This window comes from Crinia signifera, chromosome 1 (genome assembly GCF_055691185.1).
Source record: "Crinia signifera chromosome 1, ASM5569118v1, whole genome shotgun sequence".
Classification (NCBI taxonomy): Eukaryota; Metazoa; Chordata; class Amphibia; order Anura; family Myobatrachidae; genus Crinia; species Crinia signifera.
In genome coordinates, this window is record NC_139217.1 from 93,913,678 (window position 1) to 93,932,327 (window position 18,650).

Sequence of the window (18,650 nt, forward strand, 5' to 3'; positions counted from 1 at the left end):
ACCCTATTCAATGACCACATGGCGAATACATTTCAAGGTTTTTTTCACCATGATTCACCGAGTAGCAATCGCTATCTTTTTATGGTGAAGTGGAATGTGAACTTTTAAAATAAAGTGTTTTGTTTTTTACATTTGGTGTCAAAAAATCAGGAATTTTATTCTGAGGAGGGGCATGCTATTTTTGTTCATGTGCTGTAAGCACATGAATATATATTTAATTTAAAAAAAAAAATATTTTTTTTGTAATTTTTTTTTTACACAGCATCCAGCAGGGGGCGCCGGAGCCGAGCCGCTCATTACATATTCATATATTCACTGCACCCGATCGTTACGATCGTGTGTAGTGAATATACGCTCCCCTGTTGGCACCCCCGGGGGGCAGCCTGTGCTGCCTGGCACCCGGGGAGCCCACCTACCCCCCACAAAGTTCTGGGGCAGGCAGAGAGACTACCATCTCTCTGCCTGGCACCGTCCTCAGGCTCCCTGCGGCAATCGCCGCAGGAGCTCATATTCGCCAGTCAGGGGCAGCGAGCCCCTGACACGTTGAATACCGGAGCCCGCCGGCTCCGGAACGTGGCGAATGTGCAGCGAATCCTAAAAAGGATTCGCTGCACCTCGCAGGTATTCTCATTGAATACCGCCCTATATCACTGGTGCTGTCCAGGTGAGGCTACTTCTAGTTCCCAATCCAGCCTTGTGCGTTACTATAGAACAGTATAGCACACTATGATAACATTCCATTTGCTCACATAATATTCCTTTTATTATACACAATAATATAATATATCGTTATATTTATAGAATTATATTTGATAAAGTAATAACAATAACAATGAGACCACATGTAGTAGTTTATATATAGTATAAGGGCAGAGAATATGACAGATGACAACCAGCTCTCACCTAATCCTAATCACATGCCTATGTTTGCACATGTCAGAAATGTATTTACAATAGAAAAGATTTCAACATCCATTTATTCTAGACTCAATGAAAAAATGTATTGAGTATTAGGATCAGTGGCGCACACAGCGGGTTATTCTGGGTACTGAGAATTCACCCTGATGGACTGCTTGTTGTCTTTCTTATACAGAGCCTCTTGGCAGTTGTGTCTAGCAACTTGGGTGTCGCACTCAAAATGAGTAAAAACAAAGTGCTAGCTCTTCTGCAGAAACAGGAGCTGGGTGCTGCGGGACTATGTAAAAACCGGACCTGGACTAAACCCCGGACCGCCTGACCGGACATCAAAGTCTGCAGTCCGGAGCTTGTAGTGTCCGGTCCGGGGGGTGTCCCGTCTGGGGGGTTTCTTGTCCGGGGGGATGCCTGTGATAGCTATCATCAGGGACATGGGGAAGGGGAGATTACAGCCTCCCCATGTGGTCCGGACCGTCCGGTTATGCTACATGCCCGGACCATATAGGGAGGCTTTTATCCATACCCGGGTGCTGCAGTGTGACATCTCCGGGGATGCTGGACACTCACCCACAATTATTAAAATGGGGTCCCTTTGAGGCCACTCCCCCTTTTGCACAACCACAACTAAGGCAAAGGGTTGGGGGTGTTACTGCATAGTACCCACCAGTTATCAGTACACTTGGTGATGCCTCTGGTCTCTGGCCTCTGGGGGGGAGGTAATAGCCAGCAATTCCTTTGAGTCTATCTAAAGTGTTAATCATTAAAAAGGCAAAGCAATGATTGACACTGTCCTCGTTGGTGCACATGTGTAGTCATTACATGCTGACACATTTTAAAATATACAGAGGTGGTGCTAATTATTTCATTTGTAATACTGAGTAGGGGCCAGATTCTCTAAGCTTCAAAAGTGATAAAATGGAGAGTGATAAACAGCCAGCCAGCCAATCAGCTCCTAATCTGCCATGTCACAGACTCTGTTTGAAAAATGTCAGACAAGAGCTGATTGGCTGGCTGTTTATCACTCTCCATTTTTATACTTTTGAAGCTTAGAGAATCTGGCCCTAGATCTGTAAAATTTGCAGCTCTATCAAAATAACTGTACTATTGTTATTATGGTCATGGTTTGGGGGGAGTGGAAGGTTCCAGGCAACTGGAAACTCTCCCTGCATTCACCTCTGCAGTAACCAGGCTACACCAATGTCATTCTGTGGTCAGTTGCATCCCAATAAAACATGTACATTTTTATTTGTATTTAGTGAAATATTTCCCTTTGTATGTTTTTTTAGGAAAAGAAAGAGCCCATTGCTTTACCTCCTATTAGCAAAATGCCCACCACAGTCATTTCACACACAATAAGGGTAAGTATAGTACCTGATGTAAAAGTAATTTAATTTAAGCTTATTAGGTCTGATGCAGATATATTAGTAAAATAGCCTACTTCAGTAAGTAAAAGAAATTATAAAAATTTAATATTGTACTGCCACAGGGAGGCATCAGTACAGTTTCGTACAACTAATATTGTAATATAGGAGACGTGTAGGAAAAAGTCACCCTCTTTAAGTATTTATGATCATCACTGCATTTGAAGATGAAGCAGTGGATCACCATCGCGACCGAATCAGTCCTAATGGACACTATGGAAAAGGGGAATGTAACATTTTGCTAAGAGGAGCAATTTAAAAATAAAAGCATTCATTCTATTGCGCACTAAGGGCCTTATTCAGATCTGATCGCAGTACAAATTTGTTCTCAAAATGGGCAAAACCATGTTCACTGCAGGTGGGGCAGATGTAACATGTGCAGAGAAAGTTACATTTGGGTGGGGTGTGCTGAAACTTAAATCTAAATTGCAGTGTAAAAATAATGCAGACGGTATTTACCCTGCACGGAAACAAAATAACTCACCCAAATCTAAATCTAACTCTCTCTATACATGCCCCACTTGCAGTGCACATCGTTTTGCCCATTTTGAGAACAAATTTGTACTGCGATCAGACTTGAATGAGGCCCTAAAAGTACTTTTATTTCATGTATTGCATTTTCTTGCATACTTCAATTCGTATGACTTTTATATTATATGGTGTCTTTATATTATTAGGTCAATATTTATATTACTATATTATATTTATTACTACCAAATGTGTAAAAGAACTGTACTTTATTAGACGAAAAATAATATTTGAAATTTTTAATGTTGAAACTTTTTAAATTACTGTTTTATTTCAAGCATTCATGGCATTTTTGTCCTTTATAAATGATAGCTTCTTATTTATCTGATACAGAGCAGTGGTCGAAGTGGGGCGGTATACGGGGGTATGGCATACCCCCACTTTAATCTGAAGATAAGAAAAAAAAGTTTTTTTTCCCCCTCAGGATGCTCTCTGATCACTCAGCAGCACATATTGTGCTTTTGTAATACCCCTGTACAACGGGGCAGTCTGGCAGGGGACGTTGATGGACAGGGGGGTGTCCGAAGGTGCGCACTATATTCACTCTTTACTTTTCCATACCCCCACTTCAAAATTTCCATACCCCCACTTCAAAATTTCCACTTCGACCACTGATACAGAGAGTACAGAGATCCATGCACATTCATTGGTGTTTCTCTGTGGCAGCTGGGCACGGGAAGGGGGAACTGTTACGGATATGACGGTGTCAGTGACCCCACTGAAACTGGCGGCCATAGTGCATTATCTGCTGATGCTGCTAAAGATCTGCTGATTGTGTACATCTCCAGTGTTACACTCATCGGCTGCGGCAATTAATCTAAAGACTCCATAACAAATGGCAGCAAAAGTTGCAACCGCTAATCCAAGTGCATCCAACTCTGAATTACCCCCTGGGTTTTTCACTGGTATTTCACCACTTGTTATAGCAAAGCCACATTGTAAACTTCTTGATGTATTGTACATGGCCCAAAGTGAACAATCTGCCCACTTATTCCCACCCACCACAAATTTAATTCTACCCTTCGCAAAAATTGCCCATGGACGTACTTATTTATTTATTTAGCACATTCTAGATCACAGGTCTTCAACCTATGGCCCTCCAGATGTTGTGGAACTACATATCCCAGCATGCCCTAAGGGTTTTTAGCATGCGCTTATAGGAAAAAATGTAGCAATGCATGTTGGAACATGTAGTTTCACAACATCTGGAGGGCCACAGGTTGAAGACCCATGTTCTAGATTATAATAGATAGAACCGGATTGGTTGCTATGGGCAACATCCCATCTTCATTAGAACTTCCATCTTAGTAAACGTATCCCTAAATGTGACACACAAGATGGAAACGGTACAGCCAACAATGGTCGTTTGCTTAATTCTACATACATTGTAAAACCAGAAAATGTTGCAAACTCTTCTCTTCTGTATCTTGCAGCCGAACAGCTGGGCTGGCCAAGGAACGACATCTGTCCAGGACTTGTTTTTCTCTAATCAGATTTCTGACCCTCAGCGCTCACTCAACAGACCTAATAGCCTGAGAGACGTTAGTGTAAGTATGAATGAATATGGAGATGTCTCTTGTCTTTTTACGGAATTTTTTAAATTCTTGTAAGTTCCATGGAAACATAAATGTAGGGGATCTGCTTCACAGCTGTACACTAGGCGAGGGTTTTGTAGTTGAACGATTATGTTATGTGCAGCTGCCTAGGACGCCGGGATCTGTGGGGAAGCAGGGCGCCACTGAGTCAGATTATGACAGAATTAAGGATGTCTATAAGGAATACATCCATGTACTTAATGCAGGTGGCAGATGTGGACCTTCTGAGATGCCACCTTCATACCGAGGGGCTGGAAAATGGCTATTGCATACCTCCCAACTGTCACGATTACAGCGGGACAGTCCAGATTTTCGGGTCCTGTCCCGCTGTCCCACTCGCGGCAGGCATTGTCCCGCTGCGGGGGGTGGCAGTTGGGAGACCCCCCAATCTAATAGAATAGACGCTGTGCATAAGCCGCACCCTCATTTGCATACGCCAGCCCCCTTTTCGGGCTCATCAGCACAGAAGTTGGGAGGTATGCTATTGGTGGCAATGAGGGGTTGTGCAATAGATTAAAGCTTTGCCTAGGGTGACGAGAAGCCTTACACTGGCCCTGCCTGTGCTCTGTGAACTGGGTCCAAGCCAGGTTAAACCAGAGTAATTATGTCTGAAAGTGGTATTAGTGCAATAACAATACAGTTTGTAGACTACTATATGTTGTGTCCCCCTTGAATACACCATCTCCACATATCTAGTCCCTTGCACTGTCATGTAATTGTCTCCTTCTTTGCAACATTGGGTGTTACCAAAAATTAGCCAATTATTTCAGTATTTCCTGCATTTATTACTGGGAATGCCGTCTATCTGACCATTACCTTAAACCCATCTCTCAACTACAATCTGCCCTAAATGCTACAGTGAGACTGATATTCCTATTTTGTTTAGGAACATCTCCAGAATTACTACAAATCCCTACATTAGCTCCACATAACCTACAGAATCCACCTCATGCTACTCCCTCTCACATTCAAGCCTTGTCTTCATATTTTGACCTCATCTTCTGCACATCCAGTTAGATGTTGTAAAAGAGCTACAGTATGCCCCTTCTCTGATAACAACTCTCACTCCTGCATCCCCTATGCCTTCTCTTCTGCTCCCCACCTCATGGAATGATGTCCCTGACCTTACAAGACTCTCCCTTACCTTTTAATGCTTTCAAATGCTTTACTAGAATCTGCTCTTCACTACAGCCTACCCACACCTGATACAGCTCTGTTTGGGTATATTACCAATTCCACTCTGCCTGATAAACTCCAACTGCTAAGCTTTCTATTAAGACTTTAAGCTCCACCAAATCATAAGTAGGCTACACCAAAATCATATGTACTTGTGAATCAGTGACTTGTTTGCTATAGGATTTTTTGTGCTGTTTAGCCTAAGCTGAGGACTGTTGTGGCATCCTACAGATAAACCGCAATGTTCTACTGTTTATGGTAGACCCGGCCGGTTATGACCAAGATGCCACCAATAGCTCACGCTCATGCCGTGCACAAAATTACAGTGACTTGATATTTTTTTGGACCTCCAGAAATGTGAATAGAAATCAGTTAGATACCTCCTTGTGTCCCAAAGATGTTGCTTATTCGTTCTATGTAACACACAGGCAATAAATATAACTAAACGCATGGCATGAAATAGGAAAACACCACATATTGTACTTTAATGTACTTACCAATCTTGAATCTGTTCATTCCTTTAGCTGGAAGATTGCCACTGGAATGTTCCCTATAAGAAAATAAGTGGAGAAACCAGCATGCAGATCAGAGCCCATTTAAAGGTAACCAGCATCCAAGCCTCATACACTTCTTATGGCTCAGTCATGTAATACCTATATACAGGGCTTAAAGTGGTCATAAAGAAGTGGGGGAACTCATTTATCTATGCCACCTTATTACCCCCTCCCCCCATTAGGCAGAGACAGGGCAAGTGGTAGGGGTTTTGGATTCCCCTGCAAACTAGAATGCTTTTCTATGAGAATTACTATGCAGGGACAATGTGTAGGCTGAAATGTTACACCTCACCATTGGAGGTGGTGAAACTCCAAATTATTCCAAAAACAATAGTTTTCAGTAGTGCTAAAACAATAGTTTCCAGTAGTGCTAAAAGCACTACTGGGGACATATGTAACGGACACTACTGGGGACATGATATGTAACGGACACTACTGGGGACATGATCTGTAACTTGCACTACTGGGGACATGTGGCCAGATTCTCTAAGCTTGAAAAGTGATAAATTGGAGAGTGATAAACAGCCAGCCAATCAGCTCCTACCTGCCATGTCACAGACTGTCTTTGAAAAATCTCAGGCAGGAGCTGATTGGCTGGCTGTTTATCACTCTCCATTTTATCACTTTTGAAGCTTAGAGAATCTGTCCCATGATATGTAACGGACACTACTGGGGACATGATATGTAACTGGCACTACTGGGGACATGATATGTAACTGGCACTACTGGGGACATGATATGTAACTTTCACTACTGGGGACATGATATGTAACTGGCACTACTGGGGACATGATATGTAACGGATACTACTGGGGACATGATATGTATCTGGCACTACTGGGGACATGATATGTAACTGGCAATACTGTGGACATCTGTAATTGGCACTAATGGGGACATCTGTAACTGGCACTACTGGGGACATGATATGTAACTGGCACTAAATATGTGCAAGAAAATGAATGCTTGGCATTTAAATTCAATGCATGAGATAATACACAAACTTAGTTTCAATTTTTTTATGCATATATAAAATATATCTGTGTGTATTTCATGTGTTTGATGTGTTTATACAACATAAATGCAAGATACCTCATTGAAATAAAAAAAAAATATTCCAAAATAGGGACTAATCCATTATCAAAATTCTTCTGGTCCTGAGCATTTTGGATAAGGGATGCTCAACCTGTAATAGGTTACATTAAGGAGAGACCTTTTCAACTAGCAATTCTGTATACAATAAATGGCACTGATGTAAGTGCACATCACTGGAATTATACTATAGTTATCATAACAACAATTATTCACTTCTATATATATTATATGTGCAATATGCAGTGGCTTGCAATAGTATTCATTGTATACAGTAAACAGATTTGACAGTATTACAGGTGGCACTTGAACAGACTATTCTAGGCTGTTTTGTTATTTTTTGGGGATATTGCACAAATATGATTTAACACATAGGCCCATAAGCTGTGTAAGTGTTATTTGTAGTGCAGACAAACCTGATGACTTTAAGATGGGTTGAATAATTTTGCAAATTACTTATGTGTATATGGCTTCAATCCATAATTGCTGACTTTCAGGCAGCCAGGTCGCATTGCAGAGTGGTGTGTGCATACCCCTGTGTTGTCACACAGGGGTATGCAGGGCCATGATCGCATCATCGCCATGTGCGGGCAGGGGGGGAGCTGACCATTCGGGAGACTTGCCTGTTGGGAGCCTCCTGGTTGAACGCAGGGAGTATGCTTCAGTCACATACATACATTCCAATCCATTAATTTTCCCTGCAAATAATTGGAGCAAGGTTGTTCTGTGGAATGCAGTTCTATCAAAGAAATGGATTGTAATAACTAATCCCCATATTTTTATCAAACATCAATAAGCCCAAACAATAAATAGTTGAAGAGAAATGAAGAACTGTAATTTTGTATATCAATAAAGCTGCCAGACCTCGTCCAACATTTGTCTGTTAAATTGGCTTAAATGTCATTCTCCTTACTAGTCTAGGGCCCTTTTCCAAAATGTATGGGATTCTGATCATTATGCAGCTGCCCAGTGTCACTGGCGCATACATCACGTTGCCTCTGAAGAGAGGATTTGGACACCGATCAGTTAGGAACAAGTGCAATTAGAAACCATTTAAGGGTCTTGTCAAAGGTTGCGACCAGGGCTGCCATCAGAAATTACGGGGCCTGTAACTGTCAAAATAGGAAGGGCCCCAGGCAACCTGATCCTGATACCCCCCCGTGCTGTGTGAAAATCACCTTTCTCCTCTTGTAGCCAGCATCGCAGTTCTCTGCTCTTCTGGACGGCGGCTCCTCTGCAGGCTGCTGTACTGGCATGTCACAGAAGGCTCTCTCTGGCGACCATCGGTAGGAGAGAGGGTGCAATAGAACGGCCCGGTCCCTCCCCTCTCTGCCAGTGTGGTGGGGCCTGGGGCAGTTTTTCCCCTCAGCACCCCCCTGATGGCGGCTCTCGTTGCGACTTCATTCTTCTACATAGTTTCACTGGCTCCGGAGTCATAGTTCAGGCATTACCAGAAAGCCGATAAATAACTGATCTGTGTCTGATGGTGCTTCTTTGTATGCAGTCGCTTGGATTTTCAAAGCAGGTGGGTGATTCAATACAGATTCTGGCAACTATGACACTATGACACTTGTGTAGCTTTGCACAATGTCTGTGTACAAAGACGCAACAATGGCGTATTTGTCCATACACCTCAGAAATCAGGCCCCTAATCTGTGGATATGGCATTGTATTATTAATATTGCTTATATCTCAAGTATTATCTCATAGGCTGTGTAGAAAGAATGAGGACTGAGCAGGAAGTTCTGGGAGAGCAGTTATTTGTATGAATGGAGCCTGTTTGTACAATGCTTACACGTGTGCAGATTCTGTAGCAATAGGGGGAAAGTTACTGTTATCTCTCCAACAGTATCACCAACAATGGATGTTTGCTAAGTCAATATGCCTCAAGTAATACTTAGCAAGTAAACATTTACAATAAATCTATGTGGCATGAAATATAAATTGATCCTAGTATATGATTAATAGTTTATCCCTTTTATTGTATGTAATGTGCCAGTATTGTTTGTGCAAAGGGATTTTCACAGTGTTCTCCTTTCGTTATAATAAATAATCACATCACATGCAAACTATTTGCCAGCCACCTTTGCCACAGTAGGGACTTCTGACACTGCAAATGACAGGGCTGATTCTTGTTACATCTGCCCCACCTGCAGCGCACATGGTTTTGCCCATTTTGAGAACAAATTTGTACTGCGATCAGATCTGAATAAGGGCCAAAGTATAGCGGGGCTTCTATCTTATTAGTGAGGGAGGGTACAAACTAGCATTCATGTTTAAAATAGAAGATTATGGGTGAGATTTAATAGGATGAGAGATTTAGAAAGTGAGAGATTTGGTAAGAAATCTCCAGTTTTTTTTAAAGCAGCAAAATGTGTAGCAGTGTAAATTATTGCTGCTTTAAAAAAAGTGGAGATTTCTTACCAAATCTCTCACTTTCTGAATCTCTCATCCTATTAAATCTCACCCTTAACTGCAGATATTACTTTTTAAAGCTAAATTACAAAAGTTGACTAATAATTATAATTTGTCCAGTGAAGTTATGAAATATAAATAACATAAAGTTTATATTTAATCTCCACAGTTTTTACTTTGCAGTTCTTTTCATCATAATTTTGCACAGCTCATATATAAAATAATGTGAAACTCATGTACTGTGTGCTTGTTAAATAATTATTATAATTAACCGTTTTAATGTTGTATCAAAATATGTAGTTAAAAGCAGTGGCTGCAAAACTTTTATGTTCACAGCACCCTAAATTTTCATAAATTCTGTCATAGCCTGGGCCCTAAGCCAAAAGTACAGTATCTTATTGAGAAATTCCGCTACAAAATATTGAACTCGGTAAATTGTACTTCCATTCATCCTTAGGGTCAGTTATGTGATAGCGGTCAGGGTTGTGAATCTGTTACATATTTTATGCTTGCCAGCCGCCAGCACGGGTTTTGCCTATTGCATGCAAAAGAATTTGATTTAGTACTGGTCCCCCAACTTGATGCACCTGTCCGTGTGTTCTGTAGCTCCTCAGGGTGCCAACCCAACCACTTTGTTTACATATAGTAATGGCTCCATTTTGCGGGCTGGATTCATTTTCCTCAGAATGCAGAGCTCCAGTTCATAAAGGCACTGCTGTAGCTGTTGTGTACTTTCGACTCTTTCTTTCTAGGTTGGTAGAATTTTATGTTATTAATTTCCGTGTGTCTCATCCACACACACATTACCAGCTCCCATTCACGGTTGCAAGACTTTTTATGGGCTGCACCTATCTCCCATCCCCAAGACTTTGTTCTAGCCTTTACACCACCAAGCTTTCCATGAAAAAATGTCTTCAAACAAACTTATCAAGTTCCACAACCACTCTCATAAACTCAGTAGGCTATCCTACCCAGTTAGCTTCCCTTTATACAGCATACACATAGTTGTACATATGTTCTCACTGGATCCAGGAAAACATTGCTGTGTGACTATATCATGCAGCCCACCAAGAAACTCTGCAATCTGGCTGGACCAGTATGCAATAAATAAAGGCCCCCATGCACAGGTCCGACTTCAGGTCGGATCTGATTTCCCTCTAACCTGCCCGGCAGCTTCCCGTGGGGGGGATACATACAATTTTGCATGCGATTTATCACATGTAAAAAAAGCACATCAAGCAGCTGTGATGGGCCACAGATGGGTTTGACCCAATAGATCATATGTGCACAGGAACACACATCAGATCTGACCTGCTGTCAGACACCTCTGATTTGGATAGTTTTTATCCAATATTTTTGCCCGATCCATGAGAATCGGAGGAAAAAGTCCAAATCAAACCTGTGTATGGGCACCTTAACACCTGTCCTTGTGTATCAAGGCCAATTTCCAGATAGATTGTAAGCTTTCGAGCACTTATCCTCATATATTCAATTCCTATTTCACTATAGATTGTAAGCATGTGATTATGTCTGTCTGGTATTATCCAGCCTAGTCTTATTACTGTTCCTTTCCCAACTGTAAAGCACAATGGAATATGCTGGCGCTAACTGGTAATAAATAAAATGCTGTAAATGACCATATATTGATGTCATAGTGATCTGTGAATAGGCAGAATTGTGATTGTACCTGAGCATGCCAATTGGTAGGAAAAGACTAGTGAGCTTCCAGGTTAGTGCAACAGGTTAATATGCCAATGCCGCATGAATAACACAATGCTTCATCTTTCTTATTCTTTTTGTAGAACAACATGTATCATCGACGAGTGAAAAGAGAGAGCAATGAGCCTGGCACAGGAGATGACAATCAATATATCCTGGAGTGCACAGAGTCTTTTCTGTTAAAGGTAATGACATTGTTTTTTTCCGATGTACCTGTCATTAGGATTTACTCTTTGCTGTTTACTGCATATAGCAAACTAGTTTGTGGCGCCGCCTTAGTGGAGACAGTAATTATGGTTGCTAGAGAAGGCAGTATCAGTGGCCATTTTGGGAAGCACATAAGGTCATTTTTAATGAGGGCAGACAAGACAGACCCAGGTAGGTGTGGTCAGAGGAAGGAGCAGGGAAGGGGGGTGTTGGACATCGGATCGACTTTCCAGCAGGGACAGGATGGTATGGAAATGCACTTTTTTTTTTATAGTTAAGCCACTGCCTTGAGTCTAAACATAATCAGAGGAGCTTCTGCGATCCATGCTCAATGTACCTACATTTTTTTCTTACATTTTTTTCATTTTTTTCCGTGTAGCTTTTCAAGGCAATAATAAATTAAGTTTTGTCCAGATGTACCAAAACTCAGTCTAGTAGAACATAGGCTACTGTGCTACCTTGGGCAAATCTGGGCGCTGTGGCTGCTGTTGGAAATGGAGGCACCACAGAGATGAACATATGTGCTGCCGCCCCATCAAAAAATGTTCACACTGACATTAGACAGCCCGCATGAATTATTTACTAATGCTGCTCGGCACATTGCACTAATTGTTGTTTTGTCCCCACAGAGACCAGAACTACCACAGAACATCAGCTCTGCAAACCAGGAAGTTCCCTCTAGTTTGCTGGATGAATTGCACATTGCAAGTCCAGAACTGAATGGAAGGAATAACATAGAAGCATGGACTGTAACATGTGGTACTACACAACCAGCAACTACACCACAGGACGAGGCAGGGCTGACTGGAAATGCAGCGGTTCTGTTAGTTGGAAATGAAATACACGCACTTAATGAGTTTAGTATAACAGAGAAGCCGTCTGAAGGTTTCCGTCATCAATATATAGACAACAAGGAGGAAGATGAGTTTGAGAGGTTTTCTGACACAGAGCACAAAATTATACGCGGATATATAAATTTGCCTTACACGCCAAAGAGGAAGGTTTTCATGGTGTATATCTGTGGAGGATACCAAGGTACTGTGACAGTCTAGATCTAGACAGTGACTGATATAGTCATGACATCTAACAAACATAACATATTCATTTAATACATGACCAAAGCAGAAATGTCGATTGCTTTAACAGTTATGCATCTCATTATAGCATATCCGTACAATAAATTGTGTGATAACGATAATAAATCAAAATAGAGTAATGACATATGTAAAATGATTGATAGTCTGAGAAATTTGCATGAATTTGATGTATTCATTTCTATGTATGTTACTCAGGGGCGGATCCAGGATAAAATGACAGGGGGGGGGGCACCGTGATAAAAGAGGGTTTGGGTGGGGGAGGGGCGGTGTTAGTGGTGCCAGTGTTCATGCTAAGAGAGCAGCAGAGAGAGGGTGGGAATGGGATTAAAAATAGGCCCTGGCATTTAAAGTATGCAGGCCCACCATGGCGGCAAAAGTGAAGGATGTAGTTGTGCGCGCGCCAAAGGCGCGCTCCGGAAAAGGGGGTGTGGCCACTCAACAGGGAGCGTGTCCTTGAATGTAGTGTACCACACCATATACAACTTCTACACATTATGCAACAAAATACTAGACCCCATTATATTTGCCCCTTACACATGATGCCAAATGGAATGAGCCAAAATTCACATAATGCCACATGGATTGAGCCAAAATTCACAATGCGCTTCATAAACAGGGACATTGTCTGCCAAAGGCGCGCATTAAACATTTACACCATAATGTCCATTACACGTTAAGTTACACGCCATTATGTCCATTATGTATTATGCCAAACACTATAATGCCTATTAAAAATTATGCTACATAAGTGCTGCTTATCTACATGCTCATTGCCAAGGGTTCCATGCTCATTGCCAGAGGTTCCATGCTCGTTGCCATGTGGGATTACATGTTCATTGCCAAGGGGGAATACATACCGGTAAATGGGGGACAGCCGCCGCCAGGCAGAAGTGATAGCCTCTGACAGTGGCAGAGCCTGGCTGTATTCAGGTCCCGGGTATTTGAAATAATACTCCTTTCACACCAGAAAATGCATTCCCAGGTTGGCCCCTTTTACACCAGCCTAGTCCCTGCATTTTCTGGTGTGAGGGGGAGAGAAAACCACTCCTCCCCCCTTTAACCAGTTATCTAACTTAACCGTTTATATCTTCGGAACCAACTGACCCATTTACATGAGACAAGTATCATATTGAAGAACTTTTTGGGCTTTGAATGATTTTGGTACAGTGAAACTGGAACGTTTGGTTCCAGAGTAATCTGCCCTCAAAGAACATGAACAGCCATGAAATTACATTTCAAAAATAAAAAAATCGGTTTATCCGCAATATCTCTGGAACCGATTGACCGATATGGACCAGCCTGGAAACATATTGAAGGACCAGCGATTTGGAATTGAACGAGATCAACCACGAGCTTCTGTGATGCCAGGGGAGGAACTGGCAGCCGTCGGAACTGGGTGGAGGGTCGGAATTAACGGGTCCTATATTATCTATATTATCCTATGCCCCCCCCCCTGAATCCGCCAATGATGTTACTGTATAATGCCTTTTAACATGTCTTTTCCTAACCTGTACTACGTCTTCTTTGTTTTATATATACTGTTATAAAGGATAGGAAATAATATGGTAGGACATTGTTTATTTCACATTTCATTATTTCTCACCTTAGATTCTCAACCAGAAAGGAATGCGTTATTTACACACTGTTATCCGGATCTGTACATTTACTTCAAAGAAAGAGGAATTGAATTCCGTATGTTTGATTTGCGATGGGGCTTAAAGGATGGTTTCAGCAATGACCACGTCATGGCATCACTACACCTAAAGACTCTCCGGGAATGCCAGGGGGCAGGGCACACTGCCTTTTTTGTAAGCCTGCATCTTCATTTCGCAGCAGAGATATACAGCACATTGTGTACTTGGTAGGAGCATAATTTCCATAGATGCAGAAGACAAAGCACGTTACAGAACAATCCCGTCTTATCCACCTCTTAGACACATTCCATAACCTCTGTCATTGGACCAGAACTTTTTAAATGTAATAATAGCAATGCAATCTATAAATAATTGAACAGGCGAGTGGATGAAGGCGTTATGTTACAATTTATTTTTAAATAAAGGTATAATAACCTAGGGATCCTACTAACAATGGGCCTGATTCGGGACCCAACGCTATTGCTGCTGCAGATGCAAATTAGCAATGTTCAGTACTTTGCACATATGGAGGGCCCATACTGCGTATATGCAGTATGTGTCCTGTGTCATCATATGCAGTATGTGTCCTGTGTCATCATATGCAGAACAGCTGTAAATGTCAAGTGATTGGTGCCAAGGGTAGGGTCTTCATCTTTTTTGATGGAGGTTTTCTTGGAAGAAGCTGCAACAGCCGGCTTGCATGACCTCATGGGTAACTCAGACAGCTGATGGATGTAGCACTGGATCACTCATACATAATGAAGGCATCTATATATACCAGACGCCTCATGCTGCATTACCGGGGGGTTCAATTAGTCTACCGTAAATTGCCTCATCTATTTGAATTCTCGTCTAAATATCTCAGTTTTTTCTAAATGCAACATAACTCCTTTATCCAATCACCTCTTTAATCAATTGTTAGGTTTTCCTTAGCTTCAAGGTGTTTCTATTACCTCAGCGTTTTTGTTACCTCTAATAATTTATTAATATATCACACACGTTCTCAAAGTCGGTCCTCACCAGCCCACACACTGTATGTTTTGCAGGTCTCCTCACAGAATCACAAGTTAAATTATTATCTCCACCTGTGGATGTTTTATAATGCATCAGTGAGTAATGAGTGCACCTGTGCACCTGCCGGGTGACCTGGACAACGTGAACTGTGTGCGGTCCTGAGGACCAAGTTTGAGAACACCTAATATATCATATAAGATTGCCATTGCTATTTAAAGGGATTTATGTATGAGGTTTTCCCACAACCAGTCGAATGCTTTACAGATAAAGTAGGTTTTATAATTTGTCACACCTCAAGGAATCCCAGATATAGAGGTTAAAATAAATGTACAGCTGCTTATTTCCAGCACATAAAACCAGGGTAACTCACATTGACCGTCGTAGTCTGCGTTTACCGGTTACAATGACTTGTCAGTAATTGTTTTTTTACATCTAGTGTTTTTTAGGCCAGAAATTTGACAAGGTGACTGTTCCGGCTACATTGGCTAAAGAAACATTTGAAGGAATCAAAACCGTTATACAAACCATGAAAGCGGCAAAGCAATGGATTACCAGTACGGGTACAATGAAACCAAATGGAGTGGATGAAACAGTCTCCACTCTGAAGGATGGTGGCGCATCTAATGAGTCAGACTGCCAGCAAATTGCACCAGAAGAGAAGACAACGCTGGGGTTTACTGAATCAGAAGAGGCACCTACAGATCTGGATGAAAGGAACATGTTTGAGTCTGCTCCGAGTAAACTATCCCTGAAGTATGATAAGGATCTTGCCCTCCTAACTCAGTGGTTTAAACTAGATGAAAACCAAGTACCTAGCATATATAGACTTCAAACTGTGAGGTAAATATACCTGTAAATGTATGGTGAGGTTATGAAAAGTGCTGGGAAAATACGTTGGTGCATTTTCCTACTGACCTAGATGCAATAAATGGGAAGACACCAGCACATCCTTACAAAGGAACATGTAAGGCCTCATGTGTTAATAGCTGAATCCAGCATAAATGATTACTATTTATTATCAAGCGTTATTTATGTACTACATACATTTTCCTCAGTGCTTTGCAGAGAAAGACTGTAGAAGCCAGCTTGTCTGGCTGAAAACAGCATAAACTCACCTGGCTATTACATAGAAACATAGAAACATAGAATTTGACGGCAGATAAGAACCATTTGGCCCATCTAGTCTGCCCCTTTTTTACCCTTCAGGTAAACTCAACCCTTTTTAATCCTTATTTCTTTGTAAGGATATTCATATGCCTATCCCAAGCATGTTTAAATTGTTCTACTGTCTTAGCCTCTACCACCTCTGATGGGAGGCTATTCCACTTATCCACTACCCTTTCTGTGAAGTAATTCTTTCTAACATTTCCCCTGAACCTACCTCCCTCCAGTTTCAGTGCATGTCCTCGTGTTTTATTGGCAGGAATCCTTAGCTCACACACTTGATCTGGGCCCGGGGGTTCGGCTTATCTTGATTGACGGGTTGGCTGATTTGAATGACGGTTCAGGATAGGCTGGTTGAGGTCAGAGGTGGAGATTGATGGGGTGATGTTCTTGCTTCCAGAAGATTCTGCCTCTTTGCTTCAGGGAACGTTGGACTGTTGAGTACAGAACAATTTTAGCCTGTTTAGAGACACATATTCCTATAATTTTCTATTCCTATTCTTTCCTTTCCTACTCTATTTTACTTTGGTCTTACTAACACTCTTTAACTTCATCCTTCTACCTCTTTCTTTTAGAAGCTTTTCTCTTTTAAGGTGCTTTATAGATTCTGCAGCTATGTCCCCTAGGCCTAAGCGCACTGCGGGGGCTCCCGCTAGGTACGCAGCGCTAGGTGACAGTGCTGGGGGGTCTGTGAGGACTAGGGCCCGGCCGCCATGCAGGGGTGAGGAGCGGGGCCTGTCCCCCTCTCCTCAACGGAGGGCTGTCGGAGCGAGGGCACGAGCGCCCGCTCCGGTGGTCAGTGCGGTAATCCTTTCGCCTGGGAGATCAGGGCGGCGTGGCGGGGCTAAGGTGACTGATGCGCCCCTTCCTCCAAGCCGCTCACGGCAGTCGCGGGCGAGGGGGAGAGCGGCGGGGACACGGGCGTCAGAGCCGGCGCCTGTCCCAGCCGCGTCATCATGCAGACGCGTCACGCGGCGGAGCTCTGGCACTAGGCCTGAAGCGTCCGCCGCAAGTGTACAAGTGCAGGATGCAGGGGGTCGTACAAGACCCGCATCCACAGCAGTAGGGGTTAATAATAAAAAATCAAGGGCGCAACGCACCGGTCAAGGTACCGGAGCGGGCCCTATAGGCAGGCAGGGGGGTGCAGTGACTAAGAGCACTGCGGGGGGGGGGAGTAGGAGCCACAATGTGAACAATGCTGCGCGCGCAGAGGGTGTTCCAGGCACTCATAGATCTGGAGCGCCCTCTGCTGTTATAAGTAAAAAAGGCAGCAGGTCCCAAGTCAGTCAGAACAAAAGAAATGAATCAACAGCGCCATCTAGTGGGAGTTGGGCTAATAGCAACACCAAGGGAAAATTTATAGAGGACATGAGGCATAAACTTAATGAAGCTGAATTTGCCATGCTGAAATCAGCCGTAGCTATGTGGCACTCTAATAGTGAGGACTCCGGAGAATCCGGGTCGTCCAGCAGCGAGGCAAGTGAAGTTGATTCATTAAGCAGCGTAAACAACTACCAAGCGCAAGGGTCCTCAAACGGGTCGAATGACGGAGATGGGAGGAGTGATCAGGAACCTCAAGTCAACTCGCAGTCCGATTCGGTAGAGGGGGTCCAGAATTCGAACGCCCGAACTAGACGGGCAGCGAGGAGAAGGTTAGTCGCAGAGAGGGCTAAGGAGGTCGATAGGGTCCCACAAGGGGCCAAGCGGCAACCGGGTCGCTCATATGCTGACGCGGTTACTGGCAGGAACACAGATTGTAACACGGTGTCATTGGATGCATCGGCGCTTACATCTATATGCGCCGCAGTAGTGTCGGCAGTCGCTCCCCTGTTAAACACCGGGCCAGGTGGGCAGGGGAAAAATGCTTCATCGGCGACTGTGGAGTCAGTATCTGACATCATAGCCAAAGCTATAGCTCCGACTATTACTGCAGCGCGGGGGGGAAACGCCATTTCCCCAGCAGAAAGGATATCACCGAATGTTTCAACTGTGATGGGGGTTGTTAACGAACCTCTATTGACAGGTCAAGAATCCGCGGAGCAAGCCATGGAAGGACCATCGTCAAGTCGAGGAGGAGGTGAACGCGGAAGAAGGAGGGCAGCATCATCTGATACTGGTG

The 18,650-nt window shown here is 42.9% G+C and overlaps 1 protein-coding gene across 3 annotated transcripts in view; it reads left to right on the forward strand.

The window, feature by feature from the left end:
- The window catches only part of LOC146058349 (uncharacterized), a 131,611-nt gene that overhangs the window by 50,377 nt on the left and 62,584 nt on the right, over positions 1-18,650 (forward strand). For all 3 annotated transcript variants that reach the window (XR_014469856.1, XM_083170635.1, XM_083170642.1), the window contains exons 3-9: positions 2,202-2,273; positions 4,298-4,411; positions 6,160-6,237; positions 11,499-11,600; positions 12,252-12,657; positions 14,328-14,527; positions 15,804-16,207. Coding sequence is in view for 2 of the 3 variants with exons in the window: in XM_083170635.1 (XP_083026761.1) it covers positions 2,202-2,273; positions 4,298-4,411; positions 6,160-6,237; positions 11,499-11,600; positions 12,252-12,657; positions 14,328-14,527; positions 15,804-16,207 (1,376 nt within the window). In the remaining variant the exon portion in view is untranslated. The remainder of the gene's footprint in view (positions 1-2,201; positions 2,274-4,297; positions 4,412-6,159; positions 6,238-11,498; positions 11,601-12,251; positions 12,658-14,327; positions 14,528-15,803; positions 16,208-18,650) is intronic.